Source organism: Rhamphochromis sp. 'chilingali' (genome assembly GCF_963969265.1).
Source record: "Rhamphochromis sp. 'chilingali' genome assembly, chromosome: 10".
NCBI classification, from domain to species: Eukaryota; Metazoa; Chordata; class Actinopteri; order Cichliformes; family Cichlidae; genus Rhamphochromis; species Rhamphochromis sp. 'chilingali'.
The window spans coordinates 15076291-15093970 of record NC_137937.1 but is presented as its reverse complement, the minus strand read 5'-3'; the positions used below and the strand labels follow the sequence as shown (position 1 = coordinate 15093970).

The following is a 17680-nucleotide window of genomic DNA, read 5'->3' as shown; positions in this document are numbered from 1 at the left end:
ATCTCAGGTAATCACATGTTTAAATCTCTTCAAATGTGCTGTACATTCACGCACTGATCCTTAGCACTAAACCCTGATAGGGAATAAATGCAAGAATACAGTGCTAGAAAAATAAAGATTCCAATCTTGATGCCAGACTGGAGGCATCACAACGAAAAACTATCCAGAAAGACAGAAAACAACAGCAAGTCAAGGCAATACTTATAAACATTAGATATAGTGAAAAAAAAACAAAGTCAAAAGTAGTGAACATTCTTGAACATTTATTTTTATGAAATGATTTGACATAATCTAAAACAACTATCCCTGATAACAGCAGACCAGTGAGACAAAGGTCCCAGGGAGAAACCAATGAGGCCGTCCACCAAGTTTCTTGAGTTCAAAGTAAAGCTGCAGTCTGTTCATGAAACCTCCTTGAGGCTGCTAAGTTAGGAAAAAGGTCATTGGTGAGGCGGGGCAGATAAACACAATAGCTTTTAGAGTTTACTTAAAATAAACTAGCCACTGTTCACTGCAATGGCAGGAAGTCAATGAAAAGATGTATTTTTAAAAGGTGTATGAGTATGTTTTGGTTATTTGCCATTATATCTATGTGTTTAGTGAAGAGACCCACTGTTATGATTTTACATCGCTACCTGCGTGACACAAGCCTTACAGGAACAATGCTGACGAAATTCCTAATAATCCCTTTTTCCAGTTATACATTATTAGCTGGAAGAAGAATAGGTGTCTAAATCTACAGACTTCCATCAGAGTAACTGTGGGTGCACATTTTCCACTTCATAATGTGAGCACTTGCACATTCAGTGGAGAGAGGAGAAAAAAAAGAAAAGAAGTCACAGACAGCATATCAGGAACACGTCTCAAGCGCAGCTCCTACAGTGGCCATGTGTTGATACAAGTCTTAATGTAAAACTCAATGTTTAAAATACAAGTTTTTTTTTTCATCTTGGAAAAAAGCCCATAAAAATATCTGAAATGTAACAAAATCTGGCACTGTGCCCTGAATCAAGGGTACAAGCCGGTCATGAAAAACCCCAAGTCAGTCACAGGTTTCAGCTTTAGAACAATTTAGTTTTTATCTACAATAACTCCTTTATACACCCAGGTATAATCAAGTCTGAAACGGAAACATAACATAAAAACATGACTGTAAAATCTTAAAAACAAAATATAAAACGATTAAGTGAAAAAGAAAAAAACAAACAAAAATAAACACTTTTCCTTAAAAGACTGCCACCAAGGAAGACTCTCCTTTGCTCCGTTTCTAATGCAAGCGAGGCTTCGGTCAAGCTATTCCAACACAGGGCAGCAGACTCAGAATGACCTGTAACAGCGAAGCCAACTTAACATGCCAGGCTGAGGCAGTGACCGAGGAAGCCAAATGGAGTACTTTTGACATCAGGGACAGAATTTTCCAGTCCAGGGGCTCCGACAGAAAAGGACCGCTGCTGATCGCCTAATCAGTAAGAGGTGCCCAGCTTTGAGCCAGTCCATCTCCATAAAGGTCCTTCAGGAGCGGCTGCGGTCCTCCTGGGTGCCAACCAGCATTTTACTGTACAACTTCTGCTGCTCTTCTTTAAAGGTATCTTTAACCTTTGCCCTTTTCAGTCCTCCATCCCTATAAAAGAGCCTGAATTAGTAACAATGTAGCCACACATGTTCTACTGATTAGTTTCTATCCAAGCAATTAAAATGTAAAAAACTTAAACTTTATCGTAAATGGCAATACTGTAATAAATTCTTATTCTTTAAAAAAAAATGGCAACCAAATGGTATAAGGAAGCAAATATTCAACTATGAAAACTGAATTAAATATAATAATGTCTCCATGTAATTGGTAAGAATAATTGAATAATTAAATTATAGGTTGATTGGCCTTGTAGATCCAATCAGCTTCATAAGTCTAGACGCAGAAATAGCTAATGATGTCAAACTGTTCTTCATTTCCCAGAAATCAAACATTTTTGGCATCACTGAGAGTAACAACAGTCCAAATTCTTGCAGCGCCAATAAAATGATGAGTGTGGGAGTTCACCCTGGTGTTACAAAAAAGTTCAACATCCATGAAAAAGTTGTTTAACAGAGTAAGACGTTAGCTAACTATACTCTCCATCAAAAAATTATAAATCATGTTCTGAAAGTTAAGAAAGAAAGAAAGAAAGAAAGAGACAGATCTGTTGTCACTCTGGACAAAACAAAACAGTAGCAATGTTTGTCTGCATGCTCAATCATCCAAGTAAGGAAATCCCCCAAAGTTGATTTTGTTCTGAGTAGAGCTGGGCGATATGAGATTTTTTCATATCACGATATGTTTTTTTCATTTCAGGCGATAACGATATCTATCACGATATAAGCCAAATAACTATATTTGTAAGATTTAAATGTGCCGTTGCTCACAAGTAAAATGTGAAATAATCAGCAGCTTGTTTTTATTTAAATATTTATTTCCCATAATAAGTTCAACAGGGTAGATGTACTTAAGGAACATGAGACTTTTTCAGATAAATAAAGGCAAATATTGCAAACTACACAAAAGGCAGCCGCTAAAGCGTTTAAGTTTCAAAATAGGACAAACGAAACAGACTACTTAGAAACAAAATATTAATTCTAAAAATAAATCTTAGTTTGTTTTACAGAAGAACAGACAAAACTGACTAACTTTTGTCAATATCAAATAAACTGAGAACTAAAAGGAAATTCTCAATCTCTCCTTGTTGTATAGCTGAGCTTTTCAAACAGTTTTAACAGTTACTTTAGTCTGACAAAAGCCGAATGACGAATTAGCGCTTCCAGTCAGAGACTGAGGCTACGTCCACACGTACACGGGTATTTTTGAAAACGGAGATTTTCCGTTTTCGTTTTAAAAAATAATCCCGTCCACACATAAAGGCAGAAATGAAGGAAAACGCTGCTATGAACATGCCAAAGCAGCAGGTGGCGCTAGATTCCTAACCGTGCCTAAATGTTGGCCAATCAGAAGTCTAGAAGCCTCGGTGGGAATAAGAATTTATTACAGTATTGCCATTTACGATAAAGTTTAAGTAAACAAAGCTGGGGCATAGAAGCAGAACCGAGTCGTAAGTGTGGAGGGACAGTAACTGTGTGTATATGTAAGCATTTAAACACTGCAGAGAGTAGAATTAACAGTAACAGTATTGTAGAAATCCATTTCACCGAAACAATAACGTGGCGCAGTGTGACGCATGCACCAGTTTATTGTATTTCCAGACTTGCTTTCGGCACAATTTACAGTGCACGCTACTCTATTTTTGTCAGACTTGAAATAGCCGAAATACCTTCACCCTACGGAACTTCTATGGCTCTTCCGTTTGACAATCTCTCCGGCATTGGAACCATCATCTGTTTTCTCTTCGGTCACGCTCGGTTGATTTTTCTAGTCGGCACACTCATTTCCTCCATTACGCGCTGGCTGCTTCCCAAACAAACACACGTGCGGCTTGGCACTTGTGCTGTACGTAACAAGTCACGCGACGTGACGCTGCGGCTGTGATTGGTTCGGCTCTGCGCTACTTAATTTGGATTGGCTGACCTTTTTTTTTTTTTTTTTTTTGAGGACAAGAGCGGCGAGGTCTATCGCGATAGCTTAATTTCTCTATCGAGTAAAAGTTATATCGCGATACATATCGTTATCGTTCTATCGCCCAGCTCTAGTTCTGAGTGACGAAATGTTTCTCCCAATGAAAACACCATGTCCAGATGAACAGAATCAACTTTTTGGGAGTAGCGATGTTTGTAGTGTTACTGAAGTTTGGCTAGCTGGCAATGGCGTGCTACCTGGTGGCTACCTACAGAGCTATGGTTAGAGTAATATAAACTTAATAAATGTTAATGTGAGGGTCTCTTAACTAAACTTTAGTTAAGAGAACATTTCAGATAATCCATCTAACGGAAAAATTTCTGATTCTAGGCTTCAGGTCCCCACTGAAATCTTAGTCAGCCTGAGAGTGATTCTTTTCTGATGCGTTAAAATATTTGGTGTCTGGCAAGCCGTGAGCCCATGGGCTGTAGATACAGTAGATACAAACTGAGCTTAAAGGCGTGCTGCACATAACCAGTGCTAATAAAAAGCCAGACAAATTGACAACGACCATGGATTATTCTTAGGGGCTTGTTTATGTTAACTAAAAAAAAAGTATCCCAGTACATTAAAAAGACAAGAGTCTAAACAAACGCCACAGGAGGACAAGGAAGCAGGAGGGACATCATCATGTAACAAGCAGATAAACTGTAATTCAGATGGCACCCTACAACGCTGTAGTAACTAAAGGAAATTTCAGTAGTTCATAGCTCATAAAAAGAAAGGAAAGCAGTGTTATTAGGTTGCATCAATTTGCTCAATGCATTTCATGGAAACTAATGGATGCAGTTGAAACAGTAAAGAAAATCCAGTATATTTTTAGACATCTAAAATGATCTGTGTGGGACTATAGTACATGTAACATAATTATGGATGGATTTGGTTAACAGCTCCAACAAGCTGGAGCAATGATTGTGTATGTGACTGACAGAAAAAAACCTTTTATTTTGTAAGGTTTTGCTATTGCTTTTGGTTACACTTGTGCTTTTCTATGATCCAGTGTCTGGTATGAATAGTCACACGTTTTTCTGCCTTGTCCTTCATTGAATGTGTATGTGAAAATGAAAGAGTGTTATCTTACCATAAGAGATCGACAAGTCCTCCTTGCCTGGCTATGGCTGCTTTAACACGATTTGCGAACTGTACTGCATCCTCTCCCTCCTGTTGGGAGGACAAACATGAATACAGTTCTGGTAAGCAAGCGGTCATAAACAATGAACAGCTTTTCTCCTAAAATCTTATCATTTTGTCATACTGAAGGAGATCTGGGTGGCAGCATCTGTAGCAATGCCATGCAGCACATGCTCATGCAATATGCACTAATGCACCACATACCATGGAGGATGCTGGTTTTTGAGTTGTGTGCTGATGGTTGCTCTTTTTAGCTCTTTAAGACTATGTATATGATGAATGAATGAATAGATTTTGATTGGTCAGGTCACCGGACAGATTTATGTTACATTTCAGTCGATCTTAAATAAGAGAGTTAGCAACATTTCTGAATCTTGTTTTAATTCTCAAAGACTTTGCTTCTCTGAGATGATCTTTGCATAATCAATAATGTTAATGACCTGTTGCCAGTTAAGATAATTAATGCTGAGATGTTTCACTAAGTGCTTTATTCCCCTCATGTGTTTTGTTGCCCTTGTCTAAAAAAGTATAAAGCCTTGAAAATGTATACCATCAAAAGTTTGGTATTATTCTCATTGTAGGAATTTGTAAACAGGGCGACAAAACAATACAGAGGGTCTACAGCTGAAACGTATATTCTGTTATTGTGACTGCAGGTCCTGCTGGTCAAATTTTGAGGATGGCTGGTCAAAATAAAATGTAATAAATCAAGATAAAAAAAATCCATTACAAGTATATGGATTTTAAACAACGTGCTCTCAATATATAAAAACAAAACAACAAAAAAAAGAAACACAAAGCTTCTCTTTGTTGAGATGCCTCGAGTTGAGTCTCACCTCTCTAGACATGGGAGGAAGGTACCACACGCTGCAGACGATGGCCCAGCTGCTCATCATACGCAAAAGGTAGTTGACCATCCCGAACTTGCTGCTATTCCAGAAAGCATCTCCAAAGCGGGGATCATACTACGAGGTTCAGGCACACACCAAAATGATTAATCAGTACATGTGTTACTGTGGACAAGACTGTAGTTAAAAACTAGAACAAAAACTGTTACCTTAATAGCCACAGGGTAGACTGTGGCACCAATTTCAAAACTGCCCTTCTTAAACATCATAACCGATGTGTTGTTAATGCAGGTACCTTGAAATAAGAATTCATAAAACACAAGGTTTATGTAAGATAAAATGAAACTTGCAGTTAGATAACTATATGATTTTCTATATGAGCTCACCTTCTGGGAAAATGAGGATAGGCAGTTTAGATTTATCTTCTACATGGTCGCTCAATCTGTAGTGAAAGAAGTATGCAGGTTAATGCAAAAGATTTCTAAAGAGATCACTTTTTAAAGACTATTAAACCAAAAATTTGAGTAGACTTATTCCAATTTGAAGTTTTACTTTGAATGATCCAAAAACAACCCATGGAATAATTTCTAAAAAGGTAAAACGTCATAAAAACGTACAAAAAAAATATCTTTAAACACAGACTGTAATTCTACCTTTTGGCCACAAGATGTCTGTCTTTTACTTCTGAGCGTTCAAACCAAATGTGTGGACAAGCTTTGACCATGGATCTCTGAATGACCCCCATCAAGCCGCCATGGATTTGTCCAACCTAACAACACAAACACAAAGATAGCAACAGATCTATTTCTGGGAGAGTTTCCACTCCAACAAATACCTGCAGTAGAAGAAGTGACCAACGTAAATGTTTTGTTCTTTTCTACATTTTGTGCCAGTATAGTTACCATAGCATAACAGCCATCGCTTGCCAGGATGATGACATCAATTGGTGAAGTGTGGTTAGCGACACAGATGCCTCCATTTTTGGGTTTATTCTCACTAGAAAAGGGGGAAACAACAATTAAATTATGATGGGACTTAATAAAGATTATGAAGTGTGGGGGGTAAGCAACTGTTAAAATCAAATGCAAAACCATGCTTAATAGAAATTTTGGTATGATTTGGTGCAGTGCCTCCCACCCTCTTCTCTGGTGAAAACAAAGCAACCCATGCTGTCCATGTTGAAATGTGCGACCCCCTGAGTATGGAGGATCTGACAGCTAAGACTACATTCCACAGATAGAGTTTCCATCTTAAATAGGGAGAGAACATTGCTTACTGTATCACTTGAGTATTTTTAGAACCAGACTGGGGAGGAATACATGTTACAACAGGCTAGGCCCAACAGACTCAAAGTTACAGCTCTGGCTTACCTACAAGTGCACCTAATGTGCATCAGTCCAATCAACAAATGTCAAACAAGTACTGACTCGACTTCTACTCGTATCTCTCAGAATCTGAATTTATATTCTCATTTCAACAACAAACCACCATTGTTCTGCAGGTGAAAGCATATCAGGTCACATTTCCTTTCAGAAACGTAACAAATATCACTAAAAATGTCAGCTGATTATTTCAAATTCCTTCAAGCCTCCAATACACTTGGCACTGCCAAGAAAACACCAGCTGCTAGAGAGTGCACAATTTGAGTAATAACTTCCTCTTCCACATCGGTTGCATGTGCAACCCTTCAAAGTCCTCTGTCACGTTTTATGTTCCTCCAACGTTCTTGCGAAAAAAATATATATATTTAAATTATTTCTTGCATCACTTAATAAATCTCTCAAACCCAAATCTAATTGAATCAGTAATGGTTCATGAAACACATTCCTTGGCTCCAAGCATGTCATATGTAAAAACTTGGAAAGTTTGGTTGAGCTCACAATGGTTGTGTGAGCATCTGTTGCTGACTTCTGTACTTCATCTTGCATCAGAATAACTGCTGTGGTGAAAATTAATTCAGAAAGTCTTGAGTCTAGCTACAGACACCCTTCCTTTCATGCTCACACACTATATGCACAGATTTCCATTGTTAACACCATGGCTTCTGCTCTCTGAACATAAGTCATCTGTCATCATGTAATCTGACACCTTTCCCCTCAGGACAAGATGTCAACTGAGCCTTATGTTTCTGAAAGGCAAAATGATGGGACCATGTGAACAAGCGGTGCAGCCGCTGCATGGTTGGGATTATTGCATCCTTCTAGATTTATGATAACTTCAAACCAAAGCTTAAATCTTGACATCCTCATTGCCCAAAGTAGGGCTGGGCCATATCATACCGTTCACGGTAATACCGGTATAATGTTGGGCAACGATAACAAAATGAAATATCGCAATAGAATATGGGTAAAACGCATGCGCAGTGCCTTTGTTTTCATACGAAAATGGCGGAAAAAGCATGGCGGTGACAGAGAATGAGAAGGGCGAAAGTGGAATGAATGAAACGGATGAACCAGAATTAGTTTGTCAAAATGCTGCAACTTCAGTGGTGTGGAACTGGTTTAGCTTTCGTCCGTCAGATACACATCAAAAAACTATTTTTGGTAGCGCATGCTAGTGGGCCGTCGTTATTACCAAGTTATATTTTGGAAAATACAGCACACTTAAAATCAATCTTTTGATTTTTCTGAAAATCGACAGTGCCCCTTATAATCCCGTGTGTCTTATATATGAATTCTGGTTGTGTTTACTGACCTCGAAACGATTTTATGTATTATACACGGCGTTCGAAAATTAGTCAAATGTTTTAGTACGACTTTGCTAAGCTACGAACCCGCACCGCTTGATGGATTGTCGGAGCATTACGGCTGTCGTACGCAGGAGCCTCGTGGAGTGATATGTACTGTGCTTCAACATAATATTACCGTATTGTGTGTGTGTATAACCTCTTTTTAAGTTTTGTAGATATTATACAAGGTTATGCTGAGGATATGTCGGCCAATTTCCACTGGAAATGCATTTTGGTTAAACTGTCAGCAAGGAATTTGCATTTGCACAGTTACATTTTTATATAACTTTTAATGCACACTAAAAAAAAAAAAACAACAAAAAAAACAGCTGCTTGTTTAAGTGAAAATACATTGATGTTTTTTTTGTTTTGCACTAATAAAGTTGTAAAGTGTTTTGTCTAGTGTCAATTATATCATCTTATATATAATTATCGCAAATTTTCAAATGTATATCGTGATAAATACTTTTGGTCATATCGTCCTGCTCTAGCCCAAAGTGTCATAGGCTACGTTCACACTGCAGGTCTTAATGCTCAATTCCGATTTTTTGATCAAATCCGATTTTTCTGTCTGGTTGTTCACACTACAAATAAAATGTGACCGCAAAACCGCTCTAGTGTGAACGGTTCACGGCCCTCAGAGTGGCCCGCACGCGCAAAAGAAGACATCACACACAACGCACTCCGTTTACGGTAGTAAAAATGGCAGCTACAGAGCTAGCAGGTGTTGTTGCAGCAGTCTATTAATTTCTGCACAGTCGTAACTGACAGAATTTTGACAAATTAGAGGAAGAAGGACACTGAGAAAAAAGATAGCCTGTGCTTTAACAATGGCCTTGTTTGGAGCAGTGGCTGCTACCTCCGTGCAGAGGTATATATGGACACGGAGTCGTTTAGCTTGAATAGAATTGTCTCCCCATATGCTAATCAACTCCAAAACCTCAGTTTTTGTCCATTGACTCGCTCCGTCTCCAGTTTCCGCCGCCATGCTTTCTCATTTGTCTTCTCTGGCACTGATAATTGGCTTCTGTCTTGTGTCAGTGACATAAAAGACTGATTTAATGCAACATGACCATTCAAACAGCAGTCACTTTCTAAAACATTAGATATCTATTGGATTCAGTACCACATACGAAAGTGACCCAGATCGGATTTGAAAATATCGGATTTGTGCCGTTCACACTGTCATACCATGATCGGATATGGGTCGCATAGGGTCAAAAAAGTCGTATTTGATGCGCTTTCGCCTGCAGTGTTACGTAGCCTAAAGTAACCCCAAAACGCATTAAATCTATCCATCCATCTTCATCCGCTTTGTCCGGGGCCGGGTCGCGGGGGCAGCAGCCTAAGCAAAGAGGCCCAGACCTCCCTCTCCCCAGCCACCTCCTCCAGCTTATCCGGGGGAATACCAAGGCGTTCCCAGGCCAGCCGAGAGATATAATCTCTCCAGCGTGTCCTGGGTCTGCCCCGGGGCCTCCTCCCGGTGGGACATGCCTGGAACACCTCACCCAGGAGGCGCCCAGGGGGCATCCTTGTCAGATGCCCGAACCACCTCAGCTAGCTCCTTTCGATGTGGAGCAGCAGCTGCTCTACTCTGAGCCCCTCCCGGATGGCCGAACTTCTCACCCTATCTCTAAGGGAGAGGCCAGCCACCCTTCGGAGGAAGCTCATTTCTGCCGCTTGTATCCGCGATCTCGTTCTTTCGGTCACTACCCACAGCTCGTGGCCATAGGTGAAGGTAGGGACGTAGATCGACCGGTAAATTGACAGCTTCGCTTTTACACTCAGCTCCCTCTTCACCACGACGGACCGGTGCAGCGTCCGCATTACTGCAGCTGCAGCCCCAATCCGTCTGTCGATCTCCAGCTCCCTTCTCCCATCACTCGCGAACAAGACCCCGAGATACTTGAACTCCTCCACTTGGGGCAAGAACTCATCCCCGACCCGGAGTGGGCACTCCACCCTTTTCCGGCTGAGAACCATGGCCTCAGATTTGGAGGTGCTGATCCTCATTCCCGCTGCTTCACACTCGGTGCGAACCGTTCCAGTGCGAGCTGGAGGCCCTCACCCGATGAAGCCAACAGAACCACATCATCTGCAAAAATCAGAGATGAGATTCTGAGGCCACCAAAGCGAAAGCCCTCCGCCACTTGGCTGCGCCTAGAAATCCTGTCCATAAAAATTATGAACAGAACCGGAGACAAAGGGCAGCCCTGGCGGAGCTCATCACCCACCAGGAACGAGTCCGACTTATTGCCGGCAATGCGAACCAAGCTCTTGCAACGGTTGTATAGGGATCGAATGGCCCGTAGCAATGGGCCAGACACCCCATATTCCCGCAACACCTCCCACAGGACACCCCGAGGGACACGGTCGAATGCCTTCTCCAAGTCCACAAAACACATGTAGACTGGTTGGGCAAACTCCCATGCACCCTCAAGTATCCTGGAGAGGATAAAGAGCTGGTCCAGTGTTCCGCGACCAGGACGAAAACCGCATTGTTCCTCCTGTATCAGAGGTTCGACTAACGGACGAACTCTCCTTTCCAGCACCCTGGCATAGACTTTCCCAGGGAGGCTGAGGAGTGTGATCCCCCTGTAGTTGGAACACACCCTCCGGTCCCCTTTCTTAAAGATGGGGACCACCACCCCGGTCTGCCAGTCCACAGGTACTGCCCCTGATCTCCACGCAACATTGCAGAGGCGTGTCAACCAGGACAGCCCTACAACGTCCAGAGCCTTCAGGAACTCGGGGCGGACCTCATCAACACCAGGGGCTCTGCCACCAAGGAGTTGTTTAACTGCCTCAGTGACCTCGCCCCCGGAAATTGGCGGGTCATTCCCCTCCTCCCCAGACTCTGCTTCCTCCTCGGAAGACGTGTCAGTGGGATTAAGGAGGTCCTCGAAGTATTCCTTCCACCGCCTGACAATTTTCTCAGTCGACGTCAGCATTAAATCTACAGTGGCATTTTTGAAAGTGACTGCTGACATTATGCAATTTTTGGGGGTCTCTTTTTGTTAAACATAGTTTTCCCCTTGACAATGAAAAAGTAAATCGCTCTGAGCGCTATCTAATTGTAATTTGATTTTTTTTTAGCGAAGTCAATAATCACCAGCAGCACTGTTACACTTTTCGGACAGACTTTTGCACTGTTATAACTTTGGCTTCATGCAATTTCTTATTGAGTGCGAACAGACACATCAATCAATATTTTTTAATGAAAACTTATCAGGGTGTATGCCATTAAAGAGCAAGAGTGAAAAAAAATTGGGAAATTAACCACAATGTTGAGAAAGCACAGAGAAACACTGGGGCAGTTGTGTGAAGCAATCAACCAGCAGATGCACCACCCATCATCCTGTCCTCTATGACGGACACTGATCCAAAAAAAAAAAGGAAAATTATGCAATTAAATGAGCAATGTCAAGTAAACACTTCCAGTGGTTGACAAATGGAATAAAACAGTCACATGACTTGGTGGTTATATGGGAAAACAGTGTAGGTCCTTACCTGTCATGGTAGGTTATAATGGCAGTCAAAGCTCTGACGCATATTCTGTAGCACATCAAATGGACTTTCTCACTCAGAAAATTCTTCATCCTGGAAAGAGTACACAGCAGGATTAACACATCTGCAGGGCTGATCTGATACTTTTGATAGAGTTAAAGTCGTAACCATCAGTTATACCTTCCATTTGGCAGCAGCCCAACAACAGAGGTGAGGAACACAAGCAGACCTACACCAGTGAAGGCAAGAGTGACCCTGATAGAGGGAGACAGGACAATTCAGAGAAGCATATATAAGGAAGCATTACAACAGAACACTGTAGTTGTTTTGGTTTAATTAATTAGTCTTTGTATGGACATTAACATGCAGATATATTACTTAAAAAGCTTTCTTCTGAACCACAAGCTTTCACTTAGAAGAGCTCATGTAAAAAGCAGTAGTGTAAGATTCTTGACATAAACTCAAAGTATCATGCCCTCCTCTACACTCCACTGTCTCAGACAAGACTGCAGAACCTGCAGAAGGACATATTAGGTGACAGTTAAGCTGGCCGACACGTCGACTTAATCTGGATGAACCAATCATCCAGGGCTGGAAAAGGTGCTGATTATATTGTGTGGGTATTAAGAAAAATATAAGAGAGCTGAAGGTTTCACAGTGTCATGAGCAAAGCCAATATTCAATTGGACAAAGGCTGAAAGAGAGAATCTATTAGGCTTGACAGGAGACTAGAAAGGAGGGTGTCTGTGCAGCGGTGGCCTGATTTGTCTCCCCACTGGCGACTGGAAATGAGCCAGCCACACTTAGCACTGAGTCACCATCTCTGTGTCTTTCTAAGATGAGGCTGGTAGAGGATCTCTGTATGTGGCGTCTTTAGTTATGTAACAGCAAGTTCGCATGTCAAGTAACCACACAAAACTGAGTAACCAGTTAGACTTGCATGTGGTTAAAACATAAATGTGAAACTTTAGTAACATTCTCTGGGACAGTTTGTTAAAACTGAGGAACTTAATACAAGAAAAAAGCGTTCTATCATTGCTCAGTTGGGCAGGACTGCTGCATCACACAGTCAAACCACACACCCAAGGGCTGGAATCTAGACGTCCCATAGATGCGAACATGTGCGTTAATGCTGTGACGGCCTAAAGACCTATCGAGGGTGTACCCGACCTTTCTGAAATATCCCTACTGGAAGCATCGATTGTGAGGCTGGTTTGGCCTACAGGTGGTACATTTGCAACTTTTTATTGGACTATTTAGATAGAGTTACATGACAAAAGATACAAACATACATGCTAGGGAAGGAGATTATTAGTATGTTACATACGTAACATATTTCTCATGTCGTTGAGCGTTTGTGACGAGCTAAAATATGGAAAAGTATTCAAACTAAATTTTTATGCTAGCATTAGCATTTGTGACAAGGTTATACCAGTGCCTAGTTGTACAGGAGGGGCTAATGTATTGTGTGTATCCATGTTTTTGGTATTTCAAAAGCAGCAACTGTGCTTTTGCCTGTGACTCTTCAAAGTACAGCTAATACCTGAGAGGCAGCAGGAAACCATAGCGGATCAGCAGGCCCAGCCCCCATAGGACAGTCAGCCTCAGGCTGATATAGTGGAAGTTGTAGTTGCTCCGGGTCAGCAGATTCCAGGACTTCAGCTCCTCAGCAGTAAACCGCTTGGTCACTTCATCATCCATGATGCTTTCCACTCCTCGCCGGGCAAAATAGAAAATGTCAGATAACTCAAACTCAGTGGCTGAGTCCAGGTCTTTATTGCTGCCGCTCCGCCGGATCTCCTTGATCTCCTCCTCCAAGGAGGTTGGCTCCTTGGCAATGATAGCTGGAATAGTTCAGACAGACAGAAAGTCAAAAATATTCACCTCTAAAACAAATACATCTTTTGAACAAATATTTCCAAGAATGATATTACCATTTGAATAGGGTTTGTACAGGAGGTGATTCTTTTCTTTTGCTCCTCTCTCTATCCTAAGTGTGGCCCACTAGAAAGAAACAAAGAAAGAAATGGATCTACAATTAGAAAGAGACGCAAAAATGTTTGAGAAATTTAAAAAAAAAAAAAAAACCAGTTCATTCTAGAGAGGTGCACAAATATTCTCCACACCCTGGCCTAAAGGCATCTAAAATGAAAACATGTGCGCACTGGTTATCAGCAGAGTTGTTATTTTAAAGACAGGTTTCAGCCTTGCATTCAATCATCATTGCAACATTACATTACATGAAAGAAAGGTCAAACATCTGGCAGCAGAAGGAATCTTATATGGACAAATGGTCACATTTTTAAGCAAGCCAATATCCGATACTCGTTTCTGCTCAAGAGGCAATATGAATGAACTTTCCCCACAAAAAGAAATATTACATCTATTGTTTTTCCTTTTTGCACAAATGATTAAAAATGGCAAAATTCCCCAGTGTTGTTCAAGTATATCGTGCTTATCTTCAGACACCCAATGTTTGCTTATTCAAAAAAAAAAAAAAAAGAGGCTTTCCGTGTGTAGTACTTCTCCAATTTTTCTGACTTATCTGTGCTTGCAGAAACACTAAAATGCAGACTACTCCCTGTTTAACATGTATTATACTGCAATAAATGTCAAAAATATTTCCTATGACGCAAACATCTAGTCATTTACGTATGCTGTGCTAGGTGAGATAAAAAACTAAATGAAGTGCATCAAAGAACGCAGTGTTCTCCCAAGCTGGAAAACAACATGTTTGTTTGTGTGCGTGTGTTTGGGGGGGATATCAGGAAATGAGTAACCTGGTTGTGCTCGATCAGTTTCACCTGTGCCTACAGCCTGCAGAATTTTGGCAACTTTGAGGGTTTTCTGCATCAATCATAAGAAAATCAACTGACACTGGAACAAAACCGAATGTTTGTAAGTACTCAAACACATTAAGGCATGAAAGTCTGCTAAAACTCAAATTAGTCAAAAGGACTGGTACAAACAAGAACGCTTGGTGGCTGGACATCTCACAAACTTTCAAACGTTTGGCTCTAAATCACAGAAAGCCTAAACACCTTTATTTAGGCTGGATAACCAAGATGTTTTATTACATTTCCTAAAAATAACTTTATTTTACAGCAACAATTAACATTAACTCTAGTAATGAAGGCTCTACACAAGCCATCATTAGTCAAATCTGATACAAGCAACACTAGTCAACCAAGGTTTTTCACTTTTTTATTTTGTTCTTTTACAGCTACCTTTAAACTGTGTCGTGACAAGTTGTCTTACCGAGTCATCATATGAAAATGCAGCTGCAGTTGTCAGTGGTGACTGCAGGAGTAAACAGAGAGCGGCTCCTTCTAGTAAAAAGATGAGGACCAAAATAAAGCAGCTGCTTTGCAGCATGTAGCCCCCAAGCTGCATGCGAGCGAAAAGGTCCTAACTGCTACATGCACATATCTTATGAAGTATTGCCATTTATACACTCATTGGTTAACAGTAAAGCAAATTCTTCAGACAAGTAACTGCAAAAACAAAGTATCATTTTAGGTTTTCTGTTAAAACTGTCTATACACAAACATGGCAGGTTTCATGTTTTTATTTCCATCAAACCTAATGAACCAAATCCATGTGCTACATCTTCATTCTCTGCCTTGCACGCTCTCGGTCGTATCTGTTCTGTTCTGGAAATCTCACTGCTGCTCCTTGAATCATGAGCTAAGAACATCTGATTATCTTCCAGTGGTTCATTTATTTCTGGCACAAGTTCTGCTCTCAGAGGTACATGATGGAAAGTAATGACTGCTTTACTAGTGACACAACTGGGCAGAGCAGCTGATGCACTGTGCCATTATTAGGAGTTCAAATGCATTTCTTTAAAGTAACGACAGCAATTCAGTAAGCAGAGACAACACTTACTGACAAGCACTGTTTTCTAAACTTGAATAACAAGGGAAGTGGCTGTGGTGTTGATCTCTATCAGTCAGACAATGCCTACTGGTCAGTCGTTAAAGGCACAGATAAAGCTGGAGACGTGCCAGTGAACAATCGCTGTTTTCTACAACTTATTTCCTTTTTACAACTAAGATAAAATTTTAATGACACATTTGAGGAACAATGCTAGCAACTTTTATGTCCTTGCCATTGTGCTTGGCAGCAGAAGCAATCGTTTTAACGGTCAACTGTACAAAAGCACAAACACACCTTTATCCGCAACATTTATGATTGCCACAGCACATCAGACTGCAATAAACTTTGAGTCACGAGGAAGCACGCTCTTACCTCAAAGACCTTTAAGAGTGTTTTCATGTAAAGACGCCGGATACCAAAGGACACCCCAAAGATGGCAGGCACAATAATGAAGACCAGCAGCAGGGTGAACCACACGGTGAAGGAGATGCCCAGCAGGATACACACCAAGTTATCAAAAGGATTGAAGAAGAGTTCCATCTTTAAAGTTGGATGAGTTCAGTTCAAAAACAGTGTAAAATCCCAGGATTGAGCAGATGTGAGAAGAGGTGCAGGTCTTCACCTCCCGGCCCCAAGTGGCCTTTACCTTTTTGTCAGAAAAAGGTCTTCATCAAGATAACTAGGGGATGGAGCTTCTCCTTGCACTGAAATGCGAATCATTACAAAAACAGGAGACCACCTTGTTGTTGCCCTCTTGGGCAGTGTTAAGTATTTCAGTAGATTCACCTCGAACTGGATTCTGAAACTGAGCTGAGAAGAGTTCCGAGAAGAGTTCCGGGAAAAGGAGGGGAGGGGGGTTACGATTAAGGCAGGTGTGCTAACAAACTGCCTGTCCCTTGTTGCAGATGTTTTCTGCGGTTTGAGAAATGCCTCCCGCTGGCGGAAACAATGTAAACACTGGGACAAAAACAGCTGGGTACAGCAGGTGGTTTTTCTTGTGTGGTGAAGATCCGGGAGCTCGGCAGGAGTCACAAAGGCCTGGAAAGATGTAAACACATGGTCAGGACCAGCTGTGTCTCAGTACTAAAACCTCTTTGGTCGGATTGCTGTCTGTGTAATTTAATAACGCAAGACAGACAACGTGTCCTTGTGTCAGCGCCTGCTCAGTACATATTACATATACCGGTGTACAAACTTAATGCTAACGTGAACATAAATAAACACCACTGGTCTTTATAAGGTTAGCGCCCACCTATTTTCTGCTAAGGAGCAGATAACTTTAAATGTTACGGTTATGGGCTGGGGTGCAACGATAACGTTAGCTTAGAGGCCCTTCTCGTACCAGCTGCTGATGCTGCAGTCGGGCGGCTAACGACAGGCTCCGTCCTCAATTAAAAAAAACAAAACACTTTGGATTAGCGCGGTTTATGCATTATTTAACGGCTATTGACGCTTTCCAGGACAATTTGGCCGCCTCTCAACCCCGAGGAGGCTATTAAAGCGATATAAGCAAGAACTCGGTTGCGAAACTCAAAGACTCCTGAACGCACACTGATGACAAGAAGCCAAGGATAAAGTTAGCTTGTCGCCTCTGAGCTAACAGTGAGGCTCAAATTTGCCTCCTTGTGCGAATTGCCTCGTTTTGCTAACGTTAGCCTGCTTGCGCTCAGCTCAGTCCTCCACGATGCTGTCCGGTAGTTCACGCTCCGCTAAGACAGCCTTTCAGTTACCAGCTTGAATTCGGTACGAGGACTTGGTGTGTTTCCAGTAATTATCCTAACAACAAAACTACACGAGGCTTAAAAGGCTTCACAGTTAACCAACCTTCAGCCACGTTAAGTCCGGCTCCGGTACAGCAGCGCTCCGTCCCCCATCACTTTGTCTTTGTCTTTTGGACTGCAGCCAAACTCCACCCGTCGGACAGCACAAGCGTACAGCTGGCGGCTCGAGGATCACTGAAACGACCAACTCCTGCCGAAACCCCCC

The 17680-nt window shown here is 41.5% G+C and overlaps 1 protein-coding gene across 1 annotated transcript; it reads right to left on the bottom strand.

Moving 5' to 3' along the window:
* Nucleotides 1-232: 232 nt before the first annotated feature.
* On the bottom strand, nt 233-17669 carry LOC308404845 (glycerol-3-phosphate acyltransferase 4). The gene is made up of 13 exons (XM_080895107.1): nt 17519-17669; nt 16067-16732; nt 13750-13819; nt 13359-13659; nt 11996-12070; nt 11819-11908; nt 6483-6576; nt 6234-6349; nt 5967-6022; nt 5790-5875; nt 5569-5697; nt 4683-4762; nt 233-1621 (listed from the first exon to the last, which is right to left on the bottom strand). The coding sequence occupies exons 2-13, from the start codon at nt 16232-16234 to the stop codon at nt 1513-1515; spliced, it is 1374 nt and encodes a 457-aa protein (XP_080751233.1). The 5' UTR covers nt 16235-16732; nt 17519-17669; the 3' UTR covers nt 233-1512.
* Between the last annotated feature and the right edge of the window lie 11 nt (nt 17670-17680).

Excerpts from the sequence above, each read along its gene's own strand:
- LOC308404845 (XM_080895107.1), bottom strand. The coding sequence starts at position 16,234 with ATGGAACTCTTCTTCAATCCTTTTGATAACTTGGTGTGTATCCTGCTG. Across the intron at positions 11,909-11,995 it reads GGGCTGCTGCCAAATGGAAG|GATGAAGAATTTTCTGAGTG; the intron begins GTATAACTGATG and ends TACTCTTTCCAG. Across the intron at positions 6,023-6,233 it reads AGACATCTTGTGGCCAAAAG|ATTGAGCGACCATGTAGAAG; the intron begins GTAGAATTACAG and ends CTTTCACTACAG.